The following is a 27,793-nucleotide window of genomic DNA, read 5'->3' as shown; positions in this document are numbered from 1 at the left end:
TGACTGAATTAACGAATATGCTTCCTTCGCATGCCTTAAGATCTCAAAACATACTGTTGACAAATCGTTTATTAGCTGTTAACAAGTCATATGCAACTGTCATTTGTAAACTAACAGGATTAGTGAGAGCTCTTGTGGAAAGCTGTCAGCTGAACATGTACCACAACTTCCATTCCATTTTATAGAGGGACATGATCAAACGTCCCACTGAAAACACACTAGACAGGTTACTTAGCAAAAGATATGCATTTGCCAGTGGGCAACATTACATGCGTTTTACATTGGTCAGTCATCATCATCAGACAAGCAAACAACATCAGAAGCTACAGCTGGAAGTTTTAGACTACGGTCCACATTACCCGGTGCTCTGGTGACTGATGGATCTAGCATGCTCGTATTTAAACCAGAGCCAGCTAAGTGCTGCAATATAGTAGGCAGATGGCCACCAGCTTGATTATCAATATCCATGAGCAACTCCACCGCAGATTGACTGGGGTTATGACAACCTGGATGAACTCCACTTTCAGGTTGAGAAGGCCTACTACTAGAAACAGCTTGACTGATCCTGCTCGGTTGCAGTGCAGCTGTTGGTTGGGTTGGGGGTAAGGGGTTTTGTTGCAGCAAGAATTGTGAAGGCAATGGCAGTGGTTGTTGATTTGGAACAGGGGGAAGTGACACAGATCTTGCAGGCAAGTTGATTGGCACCTGTTGATTGGGAATATTGCCGGGAATGCACGAGCTACTAGCAGCTGCAGACGTGCAACCAGGTAGTCTGAAAGGTTGAAGATGTGGGGCTGGCGCACGCTTCTCTCCACTAACTCGAACACCACCAGTAGAAGGGGTAATGGCACTGATTTGGGGAGGTCTTGCAGGAACACTTGGAAAAAGTCCTGAAGAACGATGAAGAGATTGTACAGGTGGCATTGCAGTCTGTTGACTCACAGAAGGTAGGCCAGCAGGAGACAAGGTAGCAACAGAGGGATGTCTCCCTGTAGGCTGCAAGGATAACTGATTCACCCGCTGAATGAAACTGACAGGAGCACCTGCGGAAAAGAACATGTACTAAATTTAGATCTCAAAATTTCTAAAAATAGAAAAAAAAAATCCCCAAAAAGATAAAACCAAAAGAAAAGACCAATTAATAGTTCAGATAAAGGTCCAGCACTAGTGGCATTTTTCATCTTTGAAAAGTTCCAAATCAGTTTGTCTTGGAAAATCACACACAGATACTTTACCAAATAATAAGAGGATATGCCACATAGAAAAGTTCTTATTTCAAAAGAAGATAAAAGTAATTCAGTCAATTCAGCAAAATTAACGTTCAGTCGCATATCCTTGACTTTAAAGCTTAAAAGAGTCAAGTGTTACAAACTTAGATCAAGGAATAAATTTGACTGCAAATACACTTGAAGATCAGCAGTTTAGATATTGAATCAGCAATTTTTTTTAAATTTTCTACTTGAGAAGTGTCTTCCTCGGGTCAGGCAGGAGGAGCATCAAGAAGCTTGAAGGATTAGTCCAAAGTTTCTAATACTCTAAAGAACATTTTGACTCCGGAGCAATTAACCAGACATTAGTAAAAAATTATGATACATTAGCATTGCAAACATAAAGTGCCAATGCAAGATCTAATAAGCCAAACAAGAATGCCAACTTTACAATGGTTGAATTAAGTGCTTAATACTGTATCAACCCCAACACATAAAACACGGGCTGTAACATTTCACACATATCAAGACATGCCAAAAGCTCAGTACCTTGCTGCATCGATAAAACCGCAGAAGGCTTAAGATCCAAGCATTTAGAGCGAAAAGCTTCAGCTAATATCTTGTTCATAAGAACCTTCTTCTGGTTTGTATCCAGTTCAGTCTTTTTCAACAGAAATGCTGTCTCAGCATCTCTATGTTTTGCTTCATATTTGCTACGAATTTGAGCAATCATTTCCTCTATTTCCTTTTCACATTCAGATTGAAACCGCAGCTTCTGTTGAATGCCAAAAAAGCTGTCATGAAAAAGATTTTGCTCTACACGTGCAGTAACCAAGAAGCAAGCTTAAACTTTACCGTGCTATCATGAAGTGTAGTAGTTTGTTCCACTTCTTTACGTATCCTCTCCAATTCATTTTGAAGTGGGTCAACCTGAAGAGGTAGAGGTAGATTTGAGGAAGCTACCTGGTGCGGTTGACGTACTGAAAGGTGAGCTGATCCTTCAGCTACGGCCACGTTAGGCCTGGATTGTTGTAGAGCTTGGTTAATGAGTTCAGCTGCATTGTCAACCGCTTGAGTTGGAACCACGCTATTGTGGGACACCACAGACAGCTCCGCAATGCAGTCATGATTAGTTCCAGTGATTGTCTGTAAATTTAAGCCTGATCTGCTTTCAGTTGAAGGAGGCGGCACCAAGTTTTCCCCATTTAGAGAAACAGCTAGCTGAGAAAGCACCACTGACCCTTCAACCACAGGGGAAGAAGCCTCAGAGGTCTGTAGCGAGTTGTCCGTCTCAATATGGCCTTGATCAACAGATTCAGCTGCAGAAGGAAGACTACACACAGGAGGAGATGAACAATTGGAAACAAAATGGACAAAGTTCTCGCTGCTCTGGGGAACATCATCACGTGAATGCTCTGCACACCTGTCAACCAATTGGATAGAGGCCTCAGAGGTCTGCAGTGCATTGCTCCCTGCAATTTGACCTTGGTGAACAGCTTCAGTTATAGTAGGCTGCCTGCAGACAGGAGATGAAAGATTGGAAGCCTCAGAGATCCGCAGCGAGTTGGCCCTCTCAATATGGCCTTGATCAACAGATGCAGCCATAGTAGGTTGACTAAACAGAGGAGTAAAACTATTGGAAGCGGGATGGATCAAGTTTTCACAGTTCTGGGGAACATTATCAAGTGAAAGCTCTGCAGACGTGTCAACCAATTGGATAGAGCCCTGCAGTGAGTTTCTCCCTTTGATTTGACCTTGGTGAACAGCTTCAGCTATAGGAGGCAGCCTGCAGACAGGAGATGAAAGATTAGAAGCCAGCTGCACCAAGCGATCCACTGTCAAAGCCTCAGAGGTCTGCACAGAGTTGCTCCCATCGACATTATTTTGGTAAGCAGCTTCAGCAAAAGTTGGTTGACTACGAGCAGGAGATGAATAGTGGGAAGCCAGCTGCACCAAGTTTTCTCCATCCTGAGAAAGAGCTTGGTGAGAAAGCTCCAGTGATTCCTCAACTAATTGGGTTGAAGTGTCAGAGGTCTGTCTAGAGTTGCTCCCTTCAACATGACTTTGCTGAACAGCTTCTGAAGTAGCAGGTTGACTGCAGACACGTGAAGAAAAATCGGAAGCTGGGTGCACCAAATTCTCTCCAATACAAGCCTCAGAAGTCTCAGTATGAGCTTGGCGAACAGCATTAGCAGCAGTAGATTGACTGCAGACGGGAGGTGAACATTCAGAAACCAGCTGCACCAAGTTTTCCCCAGCCAGCAAAACAGCTTCATGAGAAAGCTTCGCCGACCTCTCAAAGAATTGGGGAGAAGCATCAGAGTTCTGTAGAGAATTACTCCCTTCAATTGGAACTTGGTGAACGGCTTCAGCAGCAGGTTGACTTTGTTCAGGAGATGAAGAACTGGAAGCCAGCTGCAACTGCTCACTATCTAACTGAATGTTTAATCCAGCTTCAAGCGGTGTAGAGCTTACCAATCCCACTGCTGTATTCAGATCTCCTGCAATTGGCAAGTCTTCAATCTGCATATAGGGTGAATCCATATTAGGAAATTCATCATGCATCACCTAACAATTTAATATCTAACTTTAACATTCTCCAAATAATAATATCCATATTAGACCACATTTGAACTACCTTCTCGACAGCACTGAAAACACTAGACAACCGGACAAATGACAAAGGCCCATATTTCAATTGTCGAATACTTATTAATCTATTGTACATACATCAGCTTAACTGTGATAATGTTAACAAATCTCAACCTAACAAAGAACATAAGACAAAGAAATTTAAATGTAGCAGAAAGTAAAAGGAGAGATCAACTAATTCACATAAAATGACACTAGTTACTCATCCATTTCCAAAATGTCAGTAAAAGGAGAGATGAAGTAATTCACATAAAATGAAACTAGTTACTCATCCAGTCCAAAAAGTCATGGAAAGCAGAGACGAACTAATTCACATACAATGACACTACTTACTCATCCGGTTCCAAAATAGACTTTCAACTTCCCTTCTTTGACAATTGCCAACATAACATTCAGAATCCTCAAGACTGAATGATTTTTAACTATAACATAACATAAACTGTCAATCTAAGTGCACTGAACAAAAGTTGCAAACCACACCTTCTTCAATTAACTTGAACACTACAACAAATCTCACTTTCCTGTAAAACATACTCAAGTAATAAATCTATTTTCAAGTAGGTGACTAATATTTTAACTGTGAAAACTGTTGGCTGTTATAAATCAAAACTAATCCATGTAATAAAAATCAATTAAAATCAATCATAAATATTAAATACACCTATACAAAATTGATTGAGGAAAACATCTTTCATTGCACCTCCAATGCTGCAATGGATTTTGTTAAAAAGAATAAAATTGAGAGGGTTTGGCTAGAGAAATTGTTACGTACACATTGTGGAGGCGAATCTGGAGGAGGAAATGTTTGCACCATAATTAGATCTACTGATTGCATTTGTCCAGAGAGAGCAGTTCCGCAAATGGAGTTATGAGTCCGACCTTCCTGGTTCCCCCCGACATCAGAACCTATTGAATTTCCTGTACCATTTTCTGTATTAAACTCGAGAAGAGCACCCATTTCTGAAGTGAAGGCATTCCCAATTTCAGATCCAGCTGTCCTAGGCAGCCCTAAAGGTATCTCATTATCTTGACCACTTGATGAAATTTCATGAGTATTTTGCCCATTATAAGTAGCTAGATTAATGCAAACGATCTCCTCAGCTCTATTAGAGGAACAATTAGGAGTAATCTCCTGGGATGTCTGAGATAAATATTCTGCTGTTTTGGGCTGATCAAATATGATAAAAGATGATGCGCCAACTGGTATAGTCTCCAACGCCTTTTCAGAAGTTGAATGCAGCAAAACAGGTGATGTTTCATCAGGAACGCTACAAGAACCTGCATGCTTTGCATTAACCTCAGGAGTAAAGTTAGAGGTGCGACTTGATTCTTTGGACTGGTCAACTCTGGTAACAGATGATGCTTCAGCTGCCACAATCTCTAATGCCTCATCTGAGACTGAATTCACTGCAATGGGTACTGTTTTAGATTGCGTACTATAGCCAGTAGCATCATCTGCTGCAGTCACTGGTATGTGAGACACTATCACAATACTACCTCGACTTACATGCACTATTCTATCAGGACTTTGTTCTCCCAAATCAGGTCTAGAATGAAGGACCTCATTCTCACTATACTCTGAAGTAATACGTCCAGAACCCTCAGACGACCCCATTTCACAATATTCAGATCCATGCATATGCTGCTCATTGACATTTCTGTGTTCGCTCAAGCCAGACTTCATCATGGCTAAAAAATTAGCAACTCTTTTACTCTCTTCTTCAATTGCAGCTGCATGCCTTGCCTCAAGCTGTTTAAGTTGCATTTCCATGATACATTCATGCTCTTGAATTTTCTTCTCAAATTCACTGTCTGCTATCTTAAGCTTATCCATCTCCATTGCAGTTTGATTGTATGTTGTGCGTATGAAAGCTGACTCCAGCCGGTGTTCATCCTCTAATTGAATCCTCGTCTGCTCTCGCATTTCGTGGAACTTTTGAATTTCCTCCTCTTGCTTTTGATGAAGCTTTAACATGTTTTTATCACGTTTCTTCTGTAACTTTTTGAACTTCTTTCTAACCACATCATGTACTGTTAACTGATCTATTGTTCCCCACTGGGAAGGTTCCAGATTAAATGAGCTCTCTTCAATTTCAACTTTCACATTTTGCAGCTTAAAAAACTCTGATGGTGGCTCCCCAGCCTTTAGTGACTGTTCTGTAACATCTTCTGATGCTGATACAACACTCTTTGAAGGCTTTAAGCCATTCTTGTTTCTTAAAAGCTGCAAAAATTTGGTCTTCAATGGCCGTAATTTATCATAAACTATGTCTGTCTCTTCTTTGGTGCATTGAAAATTCAATATATGTTTCGCTAGATTAAGAGAATCCCTTCGATCAATTTTTTCTTTCATGATTGAAGCTGCAATCCAACACTGGAAAATAAAGTAATGAAACATCATATTATTATAATCATTCCCAGAGGCAAAAACATTGACACTCATCAGCCTTCTTTAAACTTCAATAAATTTGTATGCTTGCAGCTGAGCATGCAAAAGAGATTACTCATCCACAAAAGTTCTGCATGTTCAGAAGCCACTGGATGGCCAACTACGAGATGCTAAATGCATTCAGAGTAGTTCTACATAATGATACCATGATAAATAACTATATCACATTATGGTCAAAAGAATGTCTTCACGAAGTGCCCACGCATAAAAATGTCACTTCCAATCAAAATCTCACACAGTAAATATCAACAGCATATGTCCAGCCGTAAAATCAATTAAATTGGCTCAAATCATTGGTATACAAGCACTAGGATAAAATTGCTTAATGCGACAATAAGATGACACACTTATTTTAACGAGATAGACTTAGAGCAGAGGGAATCTATAGACCCATGGAAGTGCTTGACTGTTAGCAAATCCAAGCAAGTGATAGATAAGAATAGAGAGGAGCACCTACTACATTTACTAATGTCAATCTTCAGAATACTGCCATGGATCTTCTTAGGGGGTGTTTATTCATGCTCCAGAATTGGAATTGGAAACAGAATGATATAAAGAGAATCGGCATGGGTATAAATGACTGGGATCATTGTAATTATTAGTGCTTGGTACAAAATCCATTGGAATGGGACTCAAAATTAATATTTTGTTTTTCTTTTCACAGTATGTTTCCTCTGCTTATATCAATCTTGAGCCTTTTTTGGTTTTTTACTCTCCAATCACCAATCAACAGCATAAACTCCCAAATAGAAGATTTGGCAAGTTCGTCTTTACATTTCTCCTTGCCAATAGTTGGAACCTGGAACACGAGTAGAAAAATCCAAAAATTATCCAAGGAACCAAATAGCAATTTCCATCCTCCATTGAGATTTAATCTCCAGCAGCCCCAAATATTGTCCACCTAATGCCACATCTCAATGTTGCTATGAGCCATCACTTTGATTTCACAAGGAGAAGGAAGAAGTCAATTGGGGTAAGGATTGGGGATGACTTGACAGTAAGTGAGAAGTGGTGTGTTGAAGGGAAGACTGGTCAATGCTAAAGGTGGACGGAGGATGAGAAATCGGAGGGAAAAGGGGCATACTGGAGGTAAGAAGAGGGGAATTTTTGGAGGAGAGAAGAGGAATGTGTTTACTGGGGGTGAAAGGGGGGGGGGGAGGAGAGGAAAGGGAGTAGGAAGGAGTCGGTCAGAGGAGAGAGAAGGGAAGGTGATTGATCGAAAAAAAGGTTTAACAAACTTATTTTGGAATCAGATGGAGCATTTGACAAAACCTCCCAACTTACTCAGGAATGAGAGTTACCAAGTTTTTAGAAATCATTCCAAAATTCAAACCCCATACCCATTCGCCAAACATAAATATTGGACATGATTCCAAATCCTGATTCTCATATCCTTGAACCAAACGCCACCCTAATTCATGCCATGAGACCAAAAGCGATCCTCTAAGGGTCTCTACTTTACATTCCTAACCCCCAACTGATTCACAACTGTATATCAACAGATATTGCAGAAAGAAAGACCATGCAAAGTAATAGACTGTATAAAGAAAGCTTCTACTTAAAGAAATTTATATGCACGTCAAGTTGTTTCATTGAGTAATTATGATATCAGAAAATGAAACTCTCATGGTACCGAATCTTTCTAATTGCATGACCCTCAATGCATATCAACATTACACACTTTAGTAGCTAATTAAACCATAGAAGGCATTCAGGGAAATGACTCCATAAAAACCCAAGGAATTGGCAAACATTCATACATAACTGCACCTGTCTTCTTCATAACCAGCCTGATAGGTAACTCTGTTAGGAAATTAGAACAAATAATATTTAAGACACTAGCTAATATGATGATATTTGACAATGTTATGATCTTGGCATGCTGATTAGTTCATGGAAGACATGCAAGGGTAATAAGAAAATACTACAGGACTAAAGCCTATGAGGACTATGAACTGAGCATTCCTTTCTCACAACTTCTAGTACTGCAACATACAAAAGAGATTGATAAATCAGCAAAACCTGCCTAAAAAAGAGGAAATGGGTTGCCCAACTAATGCTACCACGGGTAGTGGATCGTTAAGATAACAAACTGAACTCAAGGCAAACCAGAGATGGCAACTAAATCTACAATCCATGGATACTGAACCCAATTCATCATTCTGAAGCATCACCCTTAAACTTGTAGGATATTTTCCCGCTCAATCTTTTGGTGGGAAGAGGGAAGTGTGGGTGGCAAAGAGGAGTTTCTCACGTAAATGTCCCTAGAAGACTAGAAGAAGAATGAGTAAATCATCTTCCTTGAAGATGGGTGTGGAAAGGTGGGATGCATAGCTGCCCGCATTTCAATAAAATGTTGCCCCAAAAAAAGAAAAAATCGTTTTGCAATTTCTCTTGCACTATTAAGCCCTAAGTATCCCAACCATAAAGTTAGTTGGAAATGTCTTCCACAGAATAATTTGAAAAATTAGGGTAATGTAACGTCATCTGTGTCAGTAAGCATAAACAAACCAGGCTGCAACAGTTGAAACTTAGGATAAGTGTTCTTTTAATAGTGAACCCACTTAGGTATCATCTAAGGGAATGACGAATAAATGATCAGTCCAGAGCACGACACAAAAGATAGATGAGGCAGAAAATACGAACCAGAGACATCTGAAAAGCCTGTAGGATAGAGGCTTGTTCCTTGTTAACATGACGATTCTCCATGACATACTCCAGAAAGTTTTGTACCATAGAATTCACACCATTCTGCATTTAGAAAAGTGGACCACACATTAGAGACTGCAAAAAAAAAGCATTTCAAACAGCCAAACATCAGAATTAGACATACTAGGTGCTTGGACATACTTGTCTAACCAGCAGGGACATTTTAGTTCAAGACAAATAATGATCCGCATAGGAGAATAACATGGAAAGTAACCATTGGCTTCAACTAAACTAGAGGAAGAATTGTCAATGATGGACATAAGTTAAAAATGGAAAATTCGTGGCAGTACTTGACACTGAATTTCCACACAAGTGCAGAATCAGCATCCCAGATAACAGAATAGGCATACTACAAGTGCATGCAGTTGATATAATTGGAGGTGCAAACCACAATGCTCCACAGAGATTGTGCAGTTCCATTTTTTCCAATGTATAGCAAATTACCATGCGCTGTCATCTTCAAGACTATAAAGAAACTACCTCAGCTAAAAGAGTTCATTTACCAAACATTAATCAGCAACTGGAGGCAAGCATGAAAAGTTTTCTGAAGCAAATCAAGCTGCTTCCCATTCCCACCATAGGAATGCCATTGACCATAAGTCTTCATATAGGCAAAACCGAGATGAAGAAACAAGCTTGAATTTCAAACAAAATGTCCAGTTGACACCTTAATAACACTGCAAAAGGTTCTGCTAGATTCTTACATCAACAAACATGATTTCATTTTACATTTTTATTTAAAATTGGCTGCCATTCCTAGGTTTTTTAATCTAAGCATTGCACTACAAACCACCTCCCAAAGATAGCATGTAATTTTGGGAATGAGTTATAATAGTAAAAAATGGAAAAGGAAATTATTAGAGGCCAATGACTACCCATCACATGCAAGTAATCTCTCAGAATAATAAGAAAGAAATACGTACTTAAACAATCACATTCTGCTCTATAATTCTTCATAAAGCATTTCACTATCCAAGCACTACCCAAGTCATCAACCTTAACTCCTAATATCCAAATATCAATGAACAACAAAAAGTGGAGAAAGTTTACTACAAGTAGAATTCAACATTATCCAGCCTTAATATTTCTTATCATCCATCCCAGCCCGTACCAGCTCACTCATTCCTAAGCCCAATCCATGCCCCATATATGTCAAAAAGAAAGTAACAACAAAAATGGGAAAAGAATGTGATATTTACCGAAAGCTTTAGAACATCACAAAGTTTAGCCATCTCTGCTCTCAGAAGAATATGAAGGCTCTTCTGTTCATTTGGTGTTCTTTCTTCAAGATGAGCCATGTCACTCTCATGTGAGAAAGGATTCTCACCAGAAAGAGGAATAGCTTTGCTTGCATCGCCCAATGTACAAGAAACTGATATTGGCAAAGACTCAGATTGATTGGCAGCTGCAGACACAGATGCCTCTGCTTAAGTATAGACCCTCTCACCAATCAAAGAGATGAAACAACTTAACTAGGAAGAAGATGAAGTAAATAAAAGCTTTCGATTTATCAAGTATGACAGTGAGCATTTCCTGTAACATTTACCTGCCTTTGATCCTGGAGCTTGAATTCTTTCTTCAAGCTCAGGTTGAAAAGATGGAGAATCAGAACCATCTAACACCTTCTGGTGCTTCTTTGCAGGTTCATCATTCTCAGCATAATGAACTCTCTTCCTGCTTCTCAAAGTTGATCCAGGCAACAATTTCCACCGAGGATTCCGTCCCTCCAACAGCTTCTTCCAGTATATCTGGCGTTCTTCTCCATCAGCTGACTTAACCTCTCTCTCCCCAGGCAACAAACAATCTGAATGGTAAACACCCTCACTATGAAAAACTTTTGAAATTATAGAATCATGTTCATTGTTGTTCTTAGAAACATCGAGAAGTTTGGCCATGAAATCCTTAACAATATCATCCAATAGGCACTGTTGTCCAGATGAAACATCGGCAGCAGATGCAGTGCTCTTTTCTGCATGATACTTGTCCAACCTCCTAAACAAATATGAGGCACCCCACATGAGAAGAGTGTCATCAGTAGCACGACTTGTGCTTCGCAAGTTACTTTCAACATTCTTGTTGTGTTTTGCAAGTATCAATACTTTTTCTTCAAAAGTATACGATGAATAGAGCCTAAAAACTTTGATCTGGTCACTATGTGAAATGAAGGAAATTCGTTGTAGAGCCTTCATGTCATTTGCAGGATTCCAGTCAGTATCAAACAAGACAACAATGTCCACTGACAACTTGATGCTTGGCATACAAGCCCGAATGTCTAACAAAAACACAAACTCTCCGCCTTCCTTACTGTTGAACCTGTCCATAGTAGCCTGTCTTTTTGTCGGTATGTCAAAAGTTGCTCCAAAACCCTCGTAAGAATTTTGTCCGAACCTTTGAGCCAGAAAATCTTCCAATATGCTTCCAATAGGTGTTCCCTCAGAACTGCCATTTGACTATCATTGGAAAGGGAAAACAAAAGCAAATTATAAGCTATGACAGAAGAAGGTAACAGGTCTATCCCAAAATGCATATGCTTGAAAATGATTCCCCATAGAAGAACGCAAGCTGTCAGTAAAAGGCGCAACAATACACTATGCAAACACGATGAATCCTCCTCCAACTTCAAATAAAAAGAATGTATTTCCAATTCCCCTCCATGTGTATATCTTCATGCATGTGAAAGACCATTAAAAGAATGATAAAAGAATGTCTGCACATATGCATGTGTGTGTGAGAGAGAGAGAAAGAGAGATCTGGAGTTTAACAAATGAAACTGAACCACAATAATACAGTTGCAGCCATAACTCAACACTTCCCCAAGTAGAAGAAAGTCAAAGGCCCAAGAAACCTAAGACGCAACCATCAAAAGAATCGCGAATAAACATTAATTGACAAACCCTAGAAATAATGTGTTCCTTACGGATCCAGATGTCCCATATAGTACAAATAAAATTTGGCCCAAAAAAATCAAATGGGAAAATAGTTCACACAGATTCTGTGACCACATGCGATGACATTTACTGAAATACTCAACAGTCCACCTGGCACTCCAAAGAAAATAAAATCCGAGATACTAGTATACTCCAGATTATTACACCTGCTGCTTAACAAACAACCACATTAATTTACTATACTGCTCCAAAATAAACTACAGCTATTCCTTCCTGTCAACCACCAATTCAAAAGGGAATACAGGTAAGATTGTTAGAGGGCCACCAACAGAATTTAAAATAGAATTTAACTGTCTTACAGAATGACTTCAATGCCATATTGTAAGAGAAAGCACTTACTCTTCTTATATTTTTCAACCAAAGTCTCCATATCCTGCTTTGCCTCAGCTATGTTACCACTTCCAAAAATTGGCTCATACGAAAAACTGAAGGTTCTTTATACTTCCACCAAAATCAGAAGATCAAGGTTCAATGCTGACAGCAGGGTTTTAACTAGAAAGGGGAAGGTTGTATACAACTAGCTTTAGGAAGAAGCCATGCAGACTAGATCGGATCTAATAGAATAACAAATCTGTCTTGAGAAAAAAAACAAGATTACAATAATTCTTCTCCATTTTATCCCCACAAAATTTACTTCAACACCTTTCACACTTGAGGGAATCATGAATGAAGATGTAAATTAGAAAAAAAAAAAAAAAACCTCTCAAAGAATTTGCATCATTCACAAAGATAAAAGGCTTCATATTTAAGGATCTATGGACAAGAATTTGCCGAACATGAAGGAGACAAACCCTAGAGACAACCCCTTTTTTGGTCTCTAAATGCAAACTTATTCCTCGGCAAACCAAAAGAATCAGCACTTAAAGGTGTATCATCACAAATGCTGGACCAAAGCAGAGCAAGGGGTAGGCACTCCCAAAGTTCCATGTGATATAAGTACAAAACCAAAGGAATCAATTCCTCATCTCCTTTTGCATTCTTCTTGTTCATGGGATGGCATTGAAAATGCAACTGCGCTTTGAAAAGGGGCAGGTTTTACTGATCCCAAAATGTTCAGAAAATTCTTTATACGCTCTTTGTGGTGACAAGAAGGGAAAGAAAATGACAGGAGGTATTCACCATTTGGAAGGAAGTAGGAATAATAGGAGGGAAAACAAATATGAGCTCCTCTTTCTTTGTCATACTTTTGGTTCACTTGTTTTCTTGCACTAAGAAAAATTTCCACTTCAGACATATCCTCAAACAACTGCTGTTTCCTTAGATTACAACATCCAACAATCAGGATGATGTGCTTGAAACCAAATATAGCCACCGCCATCGATCTGTCTTAAAAGGGGTTCAATCCTAGTCACTACCATTCCCTGCCTGCTATTTCCTCTCCAACCACCCTCACCCCAAAAAAAAATTGTGTTCTTTGAAAGAAAAAGGGAAAATTCAACAACAGCAGCAGCAGCAGTAGCAACAAAAAAATAATTTCCCGGAGACAGAAAGTTCCACAATTGTATGTCAACAGAATAGACAAATTATATACCTGGAAAAGGATGAGAACTCTAAGCTTCCGTCTTCTAATCTTAGAAAGAATCAGATCAAGAAGATGTAGTTTGCCACTAGCCGTTATTCCAACATCCAACATCTCAGGTGCTTGGAGTCCCTTAATGACTGAGGTTTTAGTATACAAGTCCACAGTATAGGGATGACTACAACACTGTAAAGGAAAACCAGAAATGAAAATTAAAATATTTCCAGTTCAACTGTAAGAAGACTACATATGTTTTTAGCACGCCTTCTCTAATTATTAGATGTAAAAGAGGAAATCAAGACAGGTTCCCTTAAAGAGAACAAAGACAGCATATTCGAGCTAGATAACATGACTGCAAACACATATGGGTGAAAATAGCATTGCGTACTGTAAAACACAGAAAAAATTATATGCAAAGCTGCAAACCGATTGTGTATACCTTCCGAAGTGTCTTCAGAATATCTAAGAGGGCCCCAACACCATCCCTCTTTGAAGGAGAGCAAAGAGCAATAGTGTTTGTAACTAGCGTGGAACAGTACTGCTCCAGCTGCAAGTTTGATATCGGAACAGGAACCCAGTACTCCACAAACTTAGAAGACCCAAATTTGCTTCCATATGCTGTAAAATGTGATAAGCTCTCCTTCAGTTTAACAAGATTATCACTCAGGTTCAACTTCAGATCTCCAGAAGAATCAAGCAATGACAAAACATACTGGTACTCAGCTACAACATCCTGCGCATTTTGGAAGGTTTTACAGCCCCTTTATTTCCCTCTCTTAAATCTCCTTCACATTCCACACGAATCAAACAACTAGAAAAAGCTAAAAGGAGAAAAGTACCTTTAGTTGACTGCTAAAAAGAAGCAGCCTCACATTCGTTTGAAGCACCTTAATAAGTGCCACATTTGTGTTCATACTCCTAGATTGGCACTCATCAACTATAACTGCTTCCCATTTAATCTCTTTAAAAGTTTGTAAATCCTGCAGCCAATAGCAAAACCAGCACAAATCAAAGACCATAAAACCCATCACTGTACCAGCACTTTTTCTTCCACACAAAATTTCCCACATTCCCAACACCCCATCTATACTGTAAAAATAACATCTGACTTGCAAAGAATCTTACACAGAATATTCAGTTGCTGCCACATCCTAAAGAAGTAGAACTCAATCCCCAAAAATTTTGTGATTACTAACAACTTGGACACAGAACCAATTATCATCTAAATGTTCTGTGGCCTAAAAGATTGTGCAGCAATGTACTGAAACAGGACCATACCTCACTAACAATTTCCATAGTAGATAACAATACTTGAAGCAATATACCACCACTTTCATCATAGAACTCCAGTGTCCTGATGATGCTCCTGGTATCCCTATTTCCACTGTAAACTATGACATCAACTGACGGTGCTATTCGCATAAATTCAACTTCCCACTGGGACAAAGCAGCGGAAGTTGTAACAATGAGAAAAGGCTGATGATGTTCAGACAATGCTTTGATGAATAAGATCACAGTCTCCAATCGATCCTGCGAAGACATAGTCAATGCTACATCTTAGCTTTCTTGAGGAAAAATAAATGCCAAAAGTTCAGCCTTCCTACTCGAGACACAAAGATGATCCATTAACAGCAAACTGCTATAAAGATACTGAAAGTAGCAGCAATAATAGTTTACAGGAAGCAATTGAGACTCCCATCAAAGACAATCAAGCACCACATTCGATACACAGTAAGTGCACAAATAATCCATATGCATGATAATACTGCATTAGCTTTCAATGGAGAAAATCAGCGGGAAATTCATCAAGAGAAAGAGTAGCTGAGTCAACAGCAGGAGACACACCTTCAGACTTATACCCAAACTTTCACTGACATCAAGAAAAACAATTAAACCTCCACCTCAACTACATCTCATTGATAGAATTAACATTTTCCATGAATTTCCTCATTGCAAGAAAGGAAAATAAATAAATAAAAAGTGGCTACTAAAAAATTACCCACAATACCATAAAATTGCTAATAGTTTACCTACAATACCACATATTAGGTTATTGTTGGTACACAGAAAACAACACATCTACTCTCATGCCAGCTCTAAAGCAGCATAGAGCACAAGCAAGTTCTAAGTGCCTTACAGATATCCAGAAACTTCCTGCAAATTCACTGTTCTACAGAATAGATGGGTAAATATTCACTAACACATTTTACAGGGCTATCAAAAGGAAAGGACAAATGATTTCCAAATAGCAGTACAACAGACAAAAGTCACAAACTCACTCAATAAAAGTAAAGACACGATAAAGACCTATGCACCTGAATTCTAATCAACAACCAACAAATCACAAAATCAACCAAATAGGCTACTTTCAAGAGGATTGATCAATTAAACCAACTGCAGTAGCCAGCTCTTACACCTTACCAGACAATTGACACATCAACATCCAAAAGTTTAATCGCCTATTTAGCTTCGAATAATGTTGTTTTCAAAATATAATGAAGCTAAAAAGTGCACTAAGCAAAAATAAAGATTAACTTGTAAGTTTTTTAATCAGACATTTTCTACCGTTCTGTACAACCAGGAGGAAATAATACAGACCTAAAACAGTTGCAGCAGTACTTGAATCAAATCAATGATGTATCAACTCCGAAAATTTCACGAGCATTCAATACCTATTCAGCAATTAAGTTACTGCAACCCCTAATGATGAATGGTAATGAATAGTCATTCAGATGTCTGTTGTTGCATCACGCTCTGGGTCTCATCCTCACAATTTCATGCAGTTCATGTGTACTTAAAAAAAGAGAAAGAAATTCATAGTCTGAAGTTTTCTTTCTAAGAAGTCAGTAAACAAGAACAGCTTCTTCTTTTGAGGCACAACTTTTATCTTTTGTAACTATAATATAATAGATAATGATAAGTTTGATAAAAAGTTTGAATATGACTACTTTAAGAACTCAGTACTGTTGCTGAATTATTACAAAAATCCCTCCCTCTGAAATCACTTCTAAAATCAAATTGCCTTTTGAGCAACAGCTAATATTCTTTTATTAGAGGTGTGTGTTCTGTTAACAAGAGAAAATCTGACTGAGAATCTGCAATTACAATTGTTATGGTATACTTGTAGTTTTTAACATCCTTATGTATAGTTAACCAGTTTCCCAAAAAATACTGCAAATTTTAAAGGACACAAGTTGCAGGAAAATGCAGGAAACTTTTTACTGCCTTCCTGCCAACAAGACACCTTATAAAAAGAAAATAACTCCCTTCAATATCCTACACTTCTTCTTGCAACCAAAGGTTACGTAAATGTTCCAATCATACAACTGAACAAGCCCATGCTAACACCTTAAGCCTCAAGGCAGCTATTATTACCAGAAAAGGGACACTTGTAAACACATCCGTTGGATTTTCAAACAAAAACATAACTATTTAAAGATTTAGGCTAAAGATCTGTGACTTGAGCAAATGGAACCAGAAAAGAAATTATGTATGCACAACATTAAATTTCATCTGGTCCAAATTCGCATGTGACAACACAGCCATGAAAGCAGGTAGCTGACACTAACTCTGAAATTTCATAGGCAGGGCGAACATGTGGACTGCCCTAATGCAAAAAAGATTAAAAAAAGCAAAAAATGAAAGAAGCAGAAAGAAAGAAACTCGAGCATAGCTGTCTCACAAGCTCACCTGTTCATCAAAGACAACAGCACTCTGGTTCTTACACCAAAACTCCTGCAGCTTATTCACATTGTTTAACATATTGTCATCAGCTCTAAATGATCCTCCTGGTGGAAGTTTCTGCAGTTCAGTAAAAGCTCCCTTTGCACTCTGCAGTATCAGCAAGCAAAGACAAATGAAAATTGCAACTCTGTCGCGCACAACTCTTTACACTTCATATTTTCACCACAAAAAATTTTTGCCAACAAAACTCACTTTCGGTACAATGACAAGTGAACATAAGCATCTCAATAGATGAAATAGAGAGCAGTTAGTAACATACAGCCTCCATCCCATTTTATATGTCATGGTCAACTTTGCACAAAGATTAGAAAAAGTAACTTTGACCAAAACATATCAACTACCAATGCAACTCTTTCCATTATTGCCCCTCAAACTCCAATGTTATGTTAGTTGACTATGGAATATTAGAAAAGGAATAACTACCAAAAATATGAAGATGATTTGTAACCTTATTTACTGAAGGAACATCGCTAAAATATTTTTTTTGGGGAATTGTATGAAGGGTACAATAGGAAAGTTGAGCTCTATTTATTTCCATTTTTAAACCATAACAATTATTTTAGGACAAAGCAAAATAGTAACCAGGATATGAAAAGCAAGAAGCATAGAAGTCTCTGCTATAAAGACTCTCCACTTAAGAAACTCCTCTTTTGTGTATGCATATTTATATGCATACTTTTCAACAATAAATACCCTAAGTGGAAATTAGCATGTATTTCTAGGTGAAGACGATACTAAAACTTTATGTTGAGGGAGAACCGATGATAATCTCCAAACCAGATTCAACACAATTATGCATCCAGGAACCTGGCACGCCATATCAAGGTGAAACCTTCAAATTTTACTAAAGTTTCTGGGGCTACATTCCACTAAGGAGAAACTAAAGGCCAAAGTTAATGCATCCATGATCCAGCTCAACATCCAATCACTTGTTGAGACAAATATCCTCCAGCTCTTTAAAAAAATACCCAGACAAACTAAAGAGAAAATGCAACACACATGAAGATCCACTCTCTCAGCGATGGACAGCCTCAGAAAGAACTTAGATCCAAATCAGCAAGAAAGTTCTCAAGAAAGGAGGTAAAAATAAAGAAAATACTGATGCCCAGCATGCCAATTTACAGGCATTTTGTTGATCCAACAAGCACTTAACAAGATATCAACTTAAAACAATTTAAAGTACGTTGCACATTTAACAGTGTAATTAAAGTCACCTTGTCAGACACTTTTCTTGTCTTCTGATGACGAATTTCATACTCTCTCACAAGTCTCTGACCTTGAGGTGAACGTAGGAACTTCATGCTATCAACCTCCCATGTAGCATGCTCATAATCAAGCCCACGCCATTTGACAAGCCATTCAAATTGGCAATAGGGAACAGCATCATTGTTTGAACTTGGATACTCCTCCTGATGGCTAAAGGACATTAAACGTCTCTTTCTAAGCAAACGATGTGGCAATCTCCACTCTGGGTTCCATGTAACAATCTGAAGCCCAAAAATAGAATCACCATATATCCGGAACAAAGTATAGTAAACTTTTAAGCAGAGTAAATGATCCAATTACTTTAAGCCATGAAAATATTGACCTGATGCTCTCTATTAAACTTTTCAACCAGAGAAGGAGATTCATGAAGCATCAATGTTTCTGATACCCAATGATTGTAAACGTGAGCAAGACCTTGATACTTAACAAGATACTGCTTCTGCCTACGTATCCCTGAGAAGCAATAAAGACAAAAATGGCATAATAAGAATAATTCCTAAATAAATCACAGTCAAGTAATAGAAATCATTTCTGAACATCATGCCAAATATTTTTGTCCCACGAAGCAATTTAAAACAAAGGAATCAGACCAGACCTTTCATATCTGAAACTACAACTTCTCTAACATCCCAAATGGACTCTACTCCTTTTGACACTGTATGGACACCAAATTCTATCTTCTTCTTAACACAGGATGCACAGTGCCAGACTCCAGGTGTTTCATCAACTAAAGAAGGATCCAGACAAGAGACATGGTAGCATCTTCTACAACTTTCTCCATTGCAGCACCTAAAAAGTAAGCAAAACCGTCACACAGTTTGAGGCATCTTCTAAGGTCAAACAGAAATCACAGGAGAAGGAATAAATCTGCTAAAGCAATAAAAAGCGAATCTATTTTAGTGTCAAAGGGTACCCCATAAGCAGCAGTACAAACACATTAACTCCCTTACTACAAGGTGAAACCACAACAAAGCTAAATTAAGCTTGAAAAGGCACAAAAAGGGACATACCCACACAAAAGAAAAAGTACCAGATGCAATCTAGTCCAAGACATTTTCCCAAATTGTCTAAACAATAAAAGCATAAAAGCATAATTTACCACAGGAGCTTCCCCCCCTTCTTGCACATCACGCACACATTTTGAACATCAGTCTTGGTGACTGAAAGAGTCTCCTTTGATCTTGGAATGCATTTGCGGCTCCCAACTGATTCTGAATTAAAGGCAGCTTCAAGATTTCCACTATCCTAAAATTTTACAGAGTCAAAAAAAGAAAATCATCACTCATAATGAGATCATAGAATGCGGGTGTATAACAAAAAGTGGACAACATTGCAATAGCAACTTATACAAACATCCACGTTAAAGTTTTGCATGGTAAAATACTCCCATCAATAACGTGGCTTAAAAAGATAGCATGAGTGCAGGAAGAATGATGTAACAAAAAAATAATGACCATAATTAAAGGAGAGAAAAGAGAACCTAAGCTGCAATTTCCCATGCAAAACACCAAGAATTATAACTTAATAATTAAGTTCAGAAGTTAAATTCATTCTTACGAATAAAAGAAGCAAATGACTGATCAGAACAGCATGACAGTGCAATTGAGGGTGTTAAACTACAGCTAAAACAAAAGACATCTCAAATCATCATATAAGGAGCCTATGCAATTGAGTAAATTCACTTGACCAGGTAGCTTACCATATAGTCATGTGCTTGACAAAAAAATTGGGCCCCAAGCTTCGCAAAAGAGCTACATGTACCATGCAAAGAGCTGAATGCAAAAGAATTGGGCCCCAAGCTTCGCAAAAGCTACATGTAATCCCTTAACACTTCCTTTTTGACCAACCAAATTGAGTGAAAAGAAATTGGCCAATTTTTAATGAGATAAAACCATGTGATAGCATGCAAATTTTAACTATCAGCCTTGGCAATTAAGCTGTCATGCCACGGCAGCAATTCAAGCTTATTCTTAAAATTCTTTGTTCATCTTTTTCACAGCAATTACGGTAAAATCACATTCAGAATAAAGCAATGCATCTGTTACGTTGTGCTATTATGACCATAGAGCAAAATTCATAACATTACTACAAACTAACCTTATTTCTTGAGATGTCACCTGAGGTACAGCTCAGAGTAGCTCCGCAAGAACAAAGTTCCTCTTTTGGTGAATCATAATCTGACCTGCCAAAAAAATGATATACTATGGGTCCTGGATGTACAAAGCCAGTCGAAAAACAAAGATAGCAGTAGCACCCAACAACTTTTCCAGTGTGCATTATCTCTTGCTTTAGATACCGTACAGCCTAGCATATAATCTACTGATAACCAGTAACTTGCATTTTGAAGAAAAATTGAAAATTTTCATACTGCAAGATGTAACAGCAATATGATCCGAGAATAAAAGAACAATCAGGCAGAACTGACAATACAGAGAAACAATGCCCTCTTACAGCCAAAAAAGATGAATTAGCTCAATTTCTTCTTTCCAAATGATAAGAAAAGAGAAAATTTGACTGCCTTTGAATCAGCAATATGATCCAAGAATAAAGAAACAACCAGGCAGGTCCAACAATGCAGAGAAACAATACCCTCTCACAACCAAAAACAACATGAATTAGCTCAATTTCTTCTTTTCAAGTAATAAAGGAAGGAAGAAATTTTGATTGCCTTTACTTTTTCCTCAAGCATACTTAATTGCATATATAATAACAGATCAAGAGCACAAAAAACCTAATTAAGAAAGGTACACCTATCATCTTCAGTAACACAAGCATATAAGCTTTACAAGTAAGATGGAGTAAATTTACAAGCTTATTAAAGCCTTTCATATATGATGAATATAAGCAAGAGTTCACCATAGATTTGTACTCAGTCAACCAAAATCACACTTAGTAAGAAATACACCATTTAGAGTTAATGATACATTTGTACTCATTCAAGGAAAGTGCACACTTAGATGGCTGTGCTAAATGCTATCCTGTACTAAAATCTGTATCACCACAAATGAAGGCACATCAAACACTATGAAAACCTCGTTAAAAGAACCCATCTTAGCCGGACAATCAACTCCAGTATTCCTGTCTGAGTAAACATCCATGAACACTTGGCAATCCTCGACGATAGTGGCAGCTAGTTTCCATGCATGGTTACCTTTATTTAACAGATGGGCTGCTAAAAAAGTTGATATGATGCCTATAATACAGCTAGAAAGGACATCTCATGAAAAGTAAGACTACTGACAGATCATGAAGAAACTGTTTTGCCAAAAGGTATCCCTGAAAATATATGACTAGGAAGACCATGAAGACAAGTGTTCATCCAAAGTTTATTGTGCCATCCACCTGCCAGTTTACAATTTTAATTTGTTTGGATTGTAGTTTATTTGACAATTTTATTTACTTAAATCAACACATTTTCCAACCACCTTTTTATCTCACATACATCACATCAAAAATGTGCTACGGTATTTTTTTCAAAAAATTATTCCAAATAATCTACTATCCAAACACACTCAATATATTTTCAAAACGCACGTTATAATTTAATAAAGTGCTGAAGTATGTTGCTGCGGTAGATTCATAAATCTCTTTCAGGTGAACTAAGGTAGTATCAGAAGTTAGGATTTCCATTTATGAGAAATTCTTTCAACCCTATATGGAGTTAAGTTTTATATATGACGAATTGCTGAAATTTTCTTTCAGCCTCCAGAAACAAGATAATACATGAAAGTGCTCTCCAGTAATCTGACACCTATGGCATCCTTAATTGGGAGGAAAAGACAAAGGACTCTGCAAATGGTTGGAATGTCTGAACCACAGGGATAAGCAACAAGGGAATTCAAAGAAGCAGTAATGAAAATTCACTATACTGATGAGCTGTTGAAGAAAGTCCATGACCTTGGGAACCTATCAGCACGTATAACCGAGCTAAGGTAAAGGCATTGACAAGAGAAAAGATTGATAACTCAAAAGAACAAGAGGTTGACAATTCCATTGGCTTAGCAGCATCTAAAAGCATCAAAAAGCAATAGGAAGAACTTCAGCTCTGTTTACTTGAAGTTCAGAATGACATCAAAGCAGATCCTGGAACGAGAGATTATGTAAAGAAGAGATTCTGGATCATTATTTCCAACAGCAACTTAGGAAGCCAAAGCAAAAGATGTAACAGTAAGACCAAGCACCATGACAGTACAGCAACCTACACCGTAAAATGGGATTATACAACTGGTACTCTGTTATACAAATAACTCATTCAGAGAAAACATGCTCGTTAAATGTGAGGAGTGAAACACCACATAAAGAAGGGGACTGAAAGAGATGGATAATTCTAAACTAAAACTTAATAAAACCCAAACAAAGATTGCAAAGGAAAGATTTTATCACAAATATGGATGATTTGCTCCAGTGACACTTGTTTATCTGGGTTGCACATCTCAGAATGGGAGACTTTGAGAGAGATGGAAAAAGTGCTTGTAAAAGGCTCGAAATTGACCCCCCATCCCATCTGGCTTGAAGTTAATATAGAATGCACTGGGAAAGGAGAAGGACATACATCAGGTGACTACTAAACTAGGAATGCTTAAATTTTTTGGATAAATCAGTATCTATTAGAGAGATGAATCAGGCTCCTTTCTCAAAAGATTAACTTAATAGGAAGATGGTCAATATGCACAGGACTACATTGGTATTTAGGTCTAAACGATGAAAGACCAGGAGCAATGCCCTTAATTTTCTGAACAATACAAACATAGCAATATACACACACAAAAAAAGTGCACACTTGATGCATGATAATAACCTCATTTGAGAGCATTTCAAAAAATTTGCAATGAAACAAATGATCCCCCAAAATCAGGATATGCAAGGCTTTATAACAAAAAGAGAGAGGATCAAAGCACCTTCGCCTCTTACAGCAGACAGCACAGTTCCCAACAAAGCCATATATATCATTCTCCCTGGATGCTGCAGGATCAGACTCGGCAACCGGAGCAGAGACAGATTTACTAACAAGGATTCCTGTGACATCAGGCGCTACATTAATTGCAGACCCCTTTTCTTCTGATTGCATGCATCGGGCACCACTTTCCAACTTAGTATTACAACCAAGTGGACTCGCCATACAAGTCAACGTCACCATCTCAGGAATCTGAGAATTTCCAGTAGTAGAATTAATATTGGGCTCAGAGATCTTGGCATCACAATCTTTCAAACCAAATGCAGCTCCTGAGACAGCTCTCTCCAAAGGTTTTTCTCTCAAGTCTTCTGTGACCCTCATACCGCATTCATGTCCTTCATTCTTGTCCTCTAATTGTTTTAAACAACTCATGTTACCACCACTATCAACTTGAGGCAACACGTCATGTCTTTCCAACTCGTCCTCCCTACCTGCATGCAGTAAACAATGACAAACAAGGAAGACATTCAGGTCAACCAAATCAGACTGTTACCACCCAGAAGCAGCCAAAAGTTATATGAATTATGATTCAACTCCTTTCAACCATCTCAAATGTATCATAACATACACTACAAACTGCTTTCAACCATCTAAAATGTATCATAAAATACATTATGATTAATACCAATGACCAAATTAGCAAGATCATTCTCCACTCAGTTCAAGATATTGGAATTAATATTATAGACACTAACATTTATGCAGCATGAATTTAAATGCTTGTATCCAACATAGATACTGGAAAAATATACCGTGTGAAAAATTCTAAGTTTTCAACAGTCATCACAATGTTAAGTGGCGGGCCTCGCACGAGAAATTTGCCTACCTGATGCTGAACATATTCGTTTTCGTTTGAACAAAGCCTTGTAACTGCGAGCATCCATTCTCTTCCTCTTTACACCAAAAGATTCTTGGTTCCATTTTTCACCATGGTTGACGTTTTCAGTTCCCATCGTCAACTGCTTTACGCTCTTCTCTTTCTTTTCCCGCCTGCTCATTCTGTCCGCTGAACTGGACACTTTCTCCAAGCTCTTTGATCCATATGAAGTTGATGAACCAAGTGCTCTACTCCTGTCAGACCTTCTTAAAGGACTTGGGGCGCTCTGTTTCTCCAGTCTCTCAGATTTCCTGACAACTGGAAGAGGTGTTGATGGCATCCGCTTTTCAAGTCGTTCAGACTTCCTAGTACTTGATGGGCTCGATGTCATTTGTCCTGAGGATGATGCACCCTGAGTTGTCTGCCTTAAACGTGAAGCATCAACCTTTAACGTGCCAGAGTTCAAAGTTCCTTCCCCGCTATCCATACTTTTACCTGAGCTGTCACCCTCAAAATCCTTATTTCGCTGCCTAGAGCGAGCATCATTAGCCATCCTTTCAGCTGCAAACCACTAAATTGTTCAGCTTAACTATTCCAAAATACGATACAAAATTGACAAATACATTAAGGGCCTTAACAATTAGGTAGTAGCAAGTGGTACACATCTCCCTTCCCGAATGCACTCTAAGCATAATACTATAAACTAAAACCAATGAATCTCAATCAAGCATTATGCAAATCCTCACTAAATTACAATTTTCACCTCCCCTTCCTACCTAAAAAACTTCTTTCTTTGACAAAAAGAAAAAGGACATGATTGTAGAACTGCTTCTTCTAGCTTGGTGCCCTAATACTTCAAGACTTGGGAACGAAGAACGAAGTGATAGCACAATGCAGGACTATTAGGGCAATTTCCAAAAGCCAAATCAAATCCAGTTAACATTATTTGATTTCCAAGTTAAGAAATTACAAATTCTTTGCCTAAAAAAAAAAAAGAAATTACGAAATTTTGGAAAATGCGGAAAATGCAAAGCAAAATTCCAACCAATCCTACTTCCCTAGTGCAAATTTTAAGCGCAAAAACACTAATTAAGCTCAGAATTAACACTAGGAATACCAAGAAGCACTCTTAGTTACCTCTGGGTTTAAAGAAAACCCTAGATTCTTGAATCCACGGCTCCGGTAAAAAACCCTCGTTTCTAGCAATACCTCGATGTTCGTGAATTTACTTCGGTGCTTACTAAGGTAGAAGAACGGCCATGCAACACACAAATGAAACAACTGCCGAACTCGTCATACCTCGGACTCTTACGTTGTTCCAGCCGCGGTGCAGGATTCTTTATTTCCATTTTTACCCTTGACGGCTTTCATTGTTTAAAGGAAGCGAAACGTTGTAATGACTATTATACCCTTGGTTTCTTTGTATTTTTGGGTGGATAAAAAGAAGGCAATTCATTTTATTTCCACATATTTGCACTTGACATCTCCTCCCGTTCAAGTAAATGGGTGAATATTTTAATAACTATTATACCCTTATTTCCTTTTATTTTTGGGTGGGTAATGCAGAAAATGGGAACATAAGGTTAGAAATAGAATTATAATACACGCAAAGTTCTATTTAGGTTTAATTGCACGTTATTTCTTTAATTAGAGATCAGCAGTAATTCACTTCCTATGTTCACAAAATCCATAAATTGCTTCGCCAAATCCTTTTCTTCTTTTTTTTATTCTTATTCTCCATATTATGCTTAGATTTCCGTTTTTTTCCTCTACGTTCTTGTTGCGATATAATACTGAGTTTGAGAAAAATGCAATGAAAAATTTTGTTTAAGACGCTTAAATATATACTACTATTACTTTCTTACAAAAAAAGTATTTAAGTTTCTCACAAGTTATTGTAATAAATTAAAAGTACTTATTTAGCAAAATTAATTTTAAACATGCATATACACAATAATAACAACTTCCTCATAACATGCTGTGATTTGTGGAATCTTGAAAGTGTCGATTAAGGAAATGTGGTATGTATGGTCCAAGGTTTGATTGGTTCTTATTTAAATGCTATAACTTTGAGGCCTATATTACTTTCTTGGTTTATCTAAAAGTAGCCCTGTTCTAGTCTCTGCAGCAATTACACATTTTCGTTTATTTTGTAATATTGTGGTGATTTAAAGGGTTCAATGATTAAATCTGCTAATTACTTAGCAAGGAAAATCAAGAAGCAGATAAAATGTGAGGAAGAAGCTTCTTCATGAGTTAAAGACAAGAATCTCTGGAAATTAAATGTTTCTCCAAAGATCAAAATTTTTGTGTGGAGGACAGTGATAGGTGTCGAGTCTGTGTAATAATAATAATGTTAATTCTATTTGCCAATAAAAGCAGTTTCGAGTCAATTCTAATATTGGAACAAAGACTTTGGATGTGCAATGGATTACTAAATTCACCTTGACTCCGAAGAGTTTGCTAGATCCGATATACCAAAATTTATTCATGAAAACTTGTTAACTTGTATATATGGCAAGTAGGGTTGTATCCTCAGGAATTGGGGAAAATTTGCTCCTTTTCAAGTTAAGGATAAACAGGGGTTTTGAGAATTAAAATGTTAATTGTTGTAAAACTAATAAAATAAACTACTATAATATCAAGTAAAATATTGGAGATATTAGAGAAAGAAGTAGAGAAATAGAGAATGATTATCTTATTATTCCAACTAATACAAAAGTCCTTCATAAAGGGTGTCAATGTACCTCTATATATAGGTACTACAAGATTAAAGAAACATTAATCCTATTAAACACCTACTACTACAATAATATGATAAAACCTATGAAACGGTTCTTCCATTACATGAATAGATTTATGGATTGTAACTTCTATACATAATGTAGCCATAAATCAAGAATTAATCCTCTTGAGAATACAAAGGGACATCCATACTTTTAATTGTTTCATAACACTCCCCCTTGGATGTCCATTACACAAAGAATATGTCTCGTTAAAACCTTACTAGGAAAAAATCCATCGGGACAAAAACCCTAGTGAAGGAAAAAGAGTACACTATTCTTGTGTATTAATTTCTCCCCCTGATGCAAATATTATTTGAGATCTTTTAATCGTTGCATTTCAATATTCTTCGCCAATTGCACTGGAATATGGTACTTCAGGACCAAGTATCTCTTCATCTTCCTCTTGCGATCTAAAAGGATCCTTTTTAAGATCTAATGATCTGACGACCATTGGAGTACTTAATATATGTGCCTTATCCATATAAAATCGCTTTAATACCTTCCGAGTATATGCAGTTTGGTGGATAAAAATTTCACTTTTTAAATGCTTAATTTGTAAATCAATGCAGAATTTTGTCTTTCCAAAATCTTTGATCTCAAATTCTTTCTTCAAATATTCAACACTATTTTGAATCTCTTCAAGAGTTTCAATCAAATTTAGATCATCAACATCTACAACATTTATCACAAAATTTGATCCTTTTTTCTTGATAAAAATACATGGATATATTGGATCATTGG

At 37.6% G+C, this 27,793-nt stretch overlaps 1 protein-coding gene across 2 annotated transcripts; it reads right to left on the bottom strand.

The window, feature by feature from the left end:
* LOC113720651 (uncharacterized) lies at nucleotides 1-25,613 on the bottom strand. Of its 2 annotated transcripts, XM_027245352.2 has the most exons (20): nucleotides 25,404-25,613; nucleotides 24,276-24,827; nucleotides 23,394-23,880; nucleotides 20,593-20,677; nucleotides 19,595-19,740; nucleotides 19,091-19,284; nucleotides 18,818-18,948; nucleotides 18,444-18,716; nucleotides 17,176-17,316; nucleotides 14,764-15,015; nucleotides 14,325-14,465; nucleotides 13,925-14,218; nucleotides 13,498-13,671; nucleotides 10,565-11,468; nucleotides 10,218-10,423; nucleotides 8,956-9,060; nucleotides 4,633-6,234; nucleotides 2,064-3,731; nucleotides 1,758-1,983; nucleotides 1-1,043 (listed from the first exon to the last, which is right to left on the bottom strand). In XM_027245352.2, the coding sequence occupies exons 2-20, from the start codon at nucleotides 24,817-24,819 to the stop codon at nucleotides 286-288; spliced, it is 8,331 nt and encodes a 2,776-aa protein (XP_027101153.2). In that variant the 5' UTR covers nucleotides 24,820-24,827; nucleotides 25,404-25,613; the 3' UTR covers nucleotides 1-285. The 2 variants fall into 2 exon arrangements, with proteins under 2 accessions (XP_027101153.2, XP_071933021.1); XM_072076920.1 differs by lacking the exons at nucleotides 24,276-24,827; nucleotides 25,404-25,613 and having other exon boundaries at nucleotides 20,593-20,672; nucleotides 23,394-23,663.
* Nucleotides 25,614-27,793: the final 2,180 nt, after the last annotated feature.

Source organism: Coffea arabica, chromosome 1c, assembly GCF_036785885.1.
Source record: "Coffea arabica cultivar ET-39 chromosome 1c, Coffea Arabica ET-39 HiFi, whole genome shotgun sequence".
Lineage (NCBI taxonomy): Eukaryota > Viridiplantae > Streptophyta > Magnoliopsida > Gentianales > Rubiaceae > Coffea > Coffea arabica.
Note: the sequence above shows the minus strand (reverse complement) of the source record. Positions and strands in the feature narration are given on the sequence as shown.

Bases quoted from the DNA above. Each gene is read 5' to 3' on its own strand.
- LOC113720651 (XM_027245352.2), bottom strand. From the start codon at position 24,819: ATGGCTAATGATGCTCGCTCTAGGCAGCGAAATAAGGATTTTGAGGGT. The intron at 17,317-18,443 runs GTGACTTTAATT...CTGATACTGCAG, and splicing joins CAAGAAAAGTGTCTGACAAG to AGTGCAAAGGGAGCTTTTAC. The intron at 13,672-13,924 runs GTATACACAATC...TTTCCTTTACAG, and splicing joins TTCTGAAGACACTTCGGAAG to TGTTGTAGTCATCCCTATAC.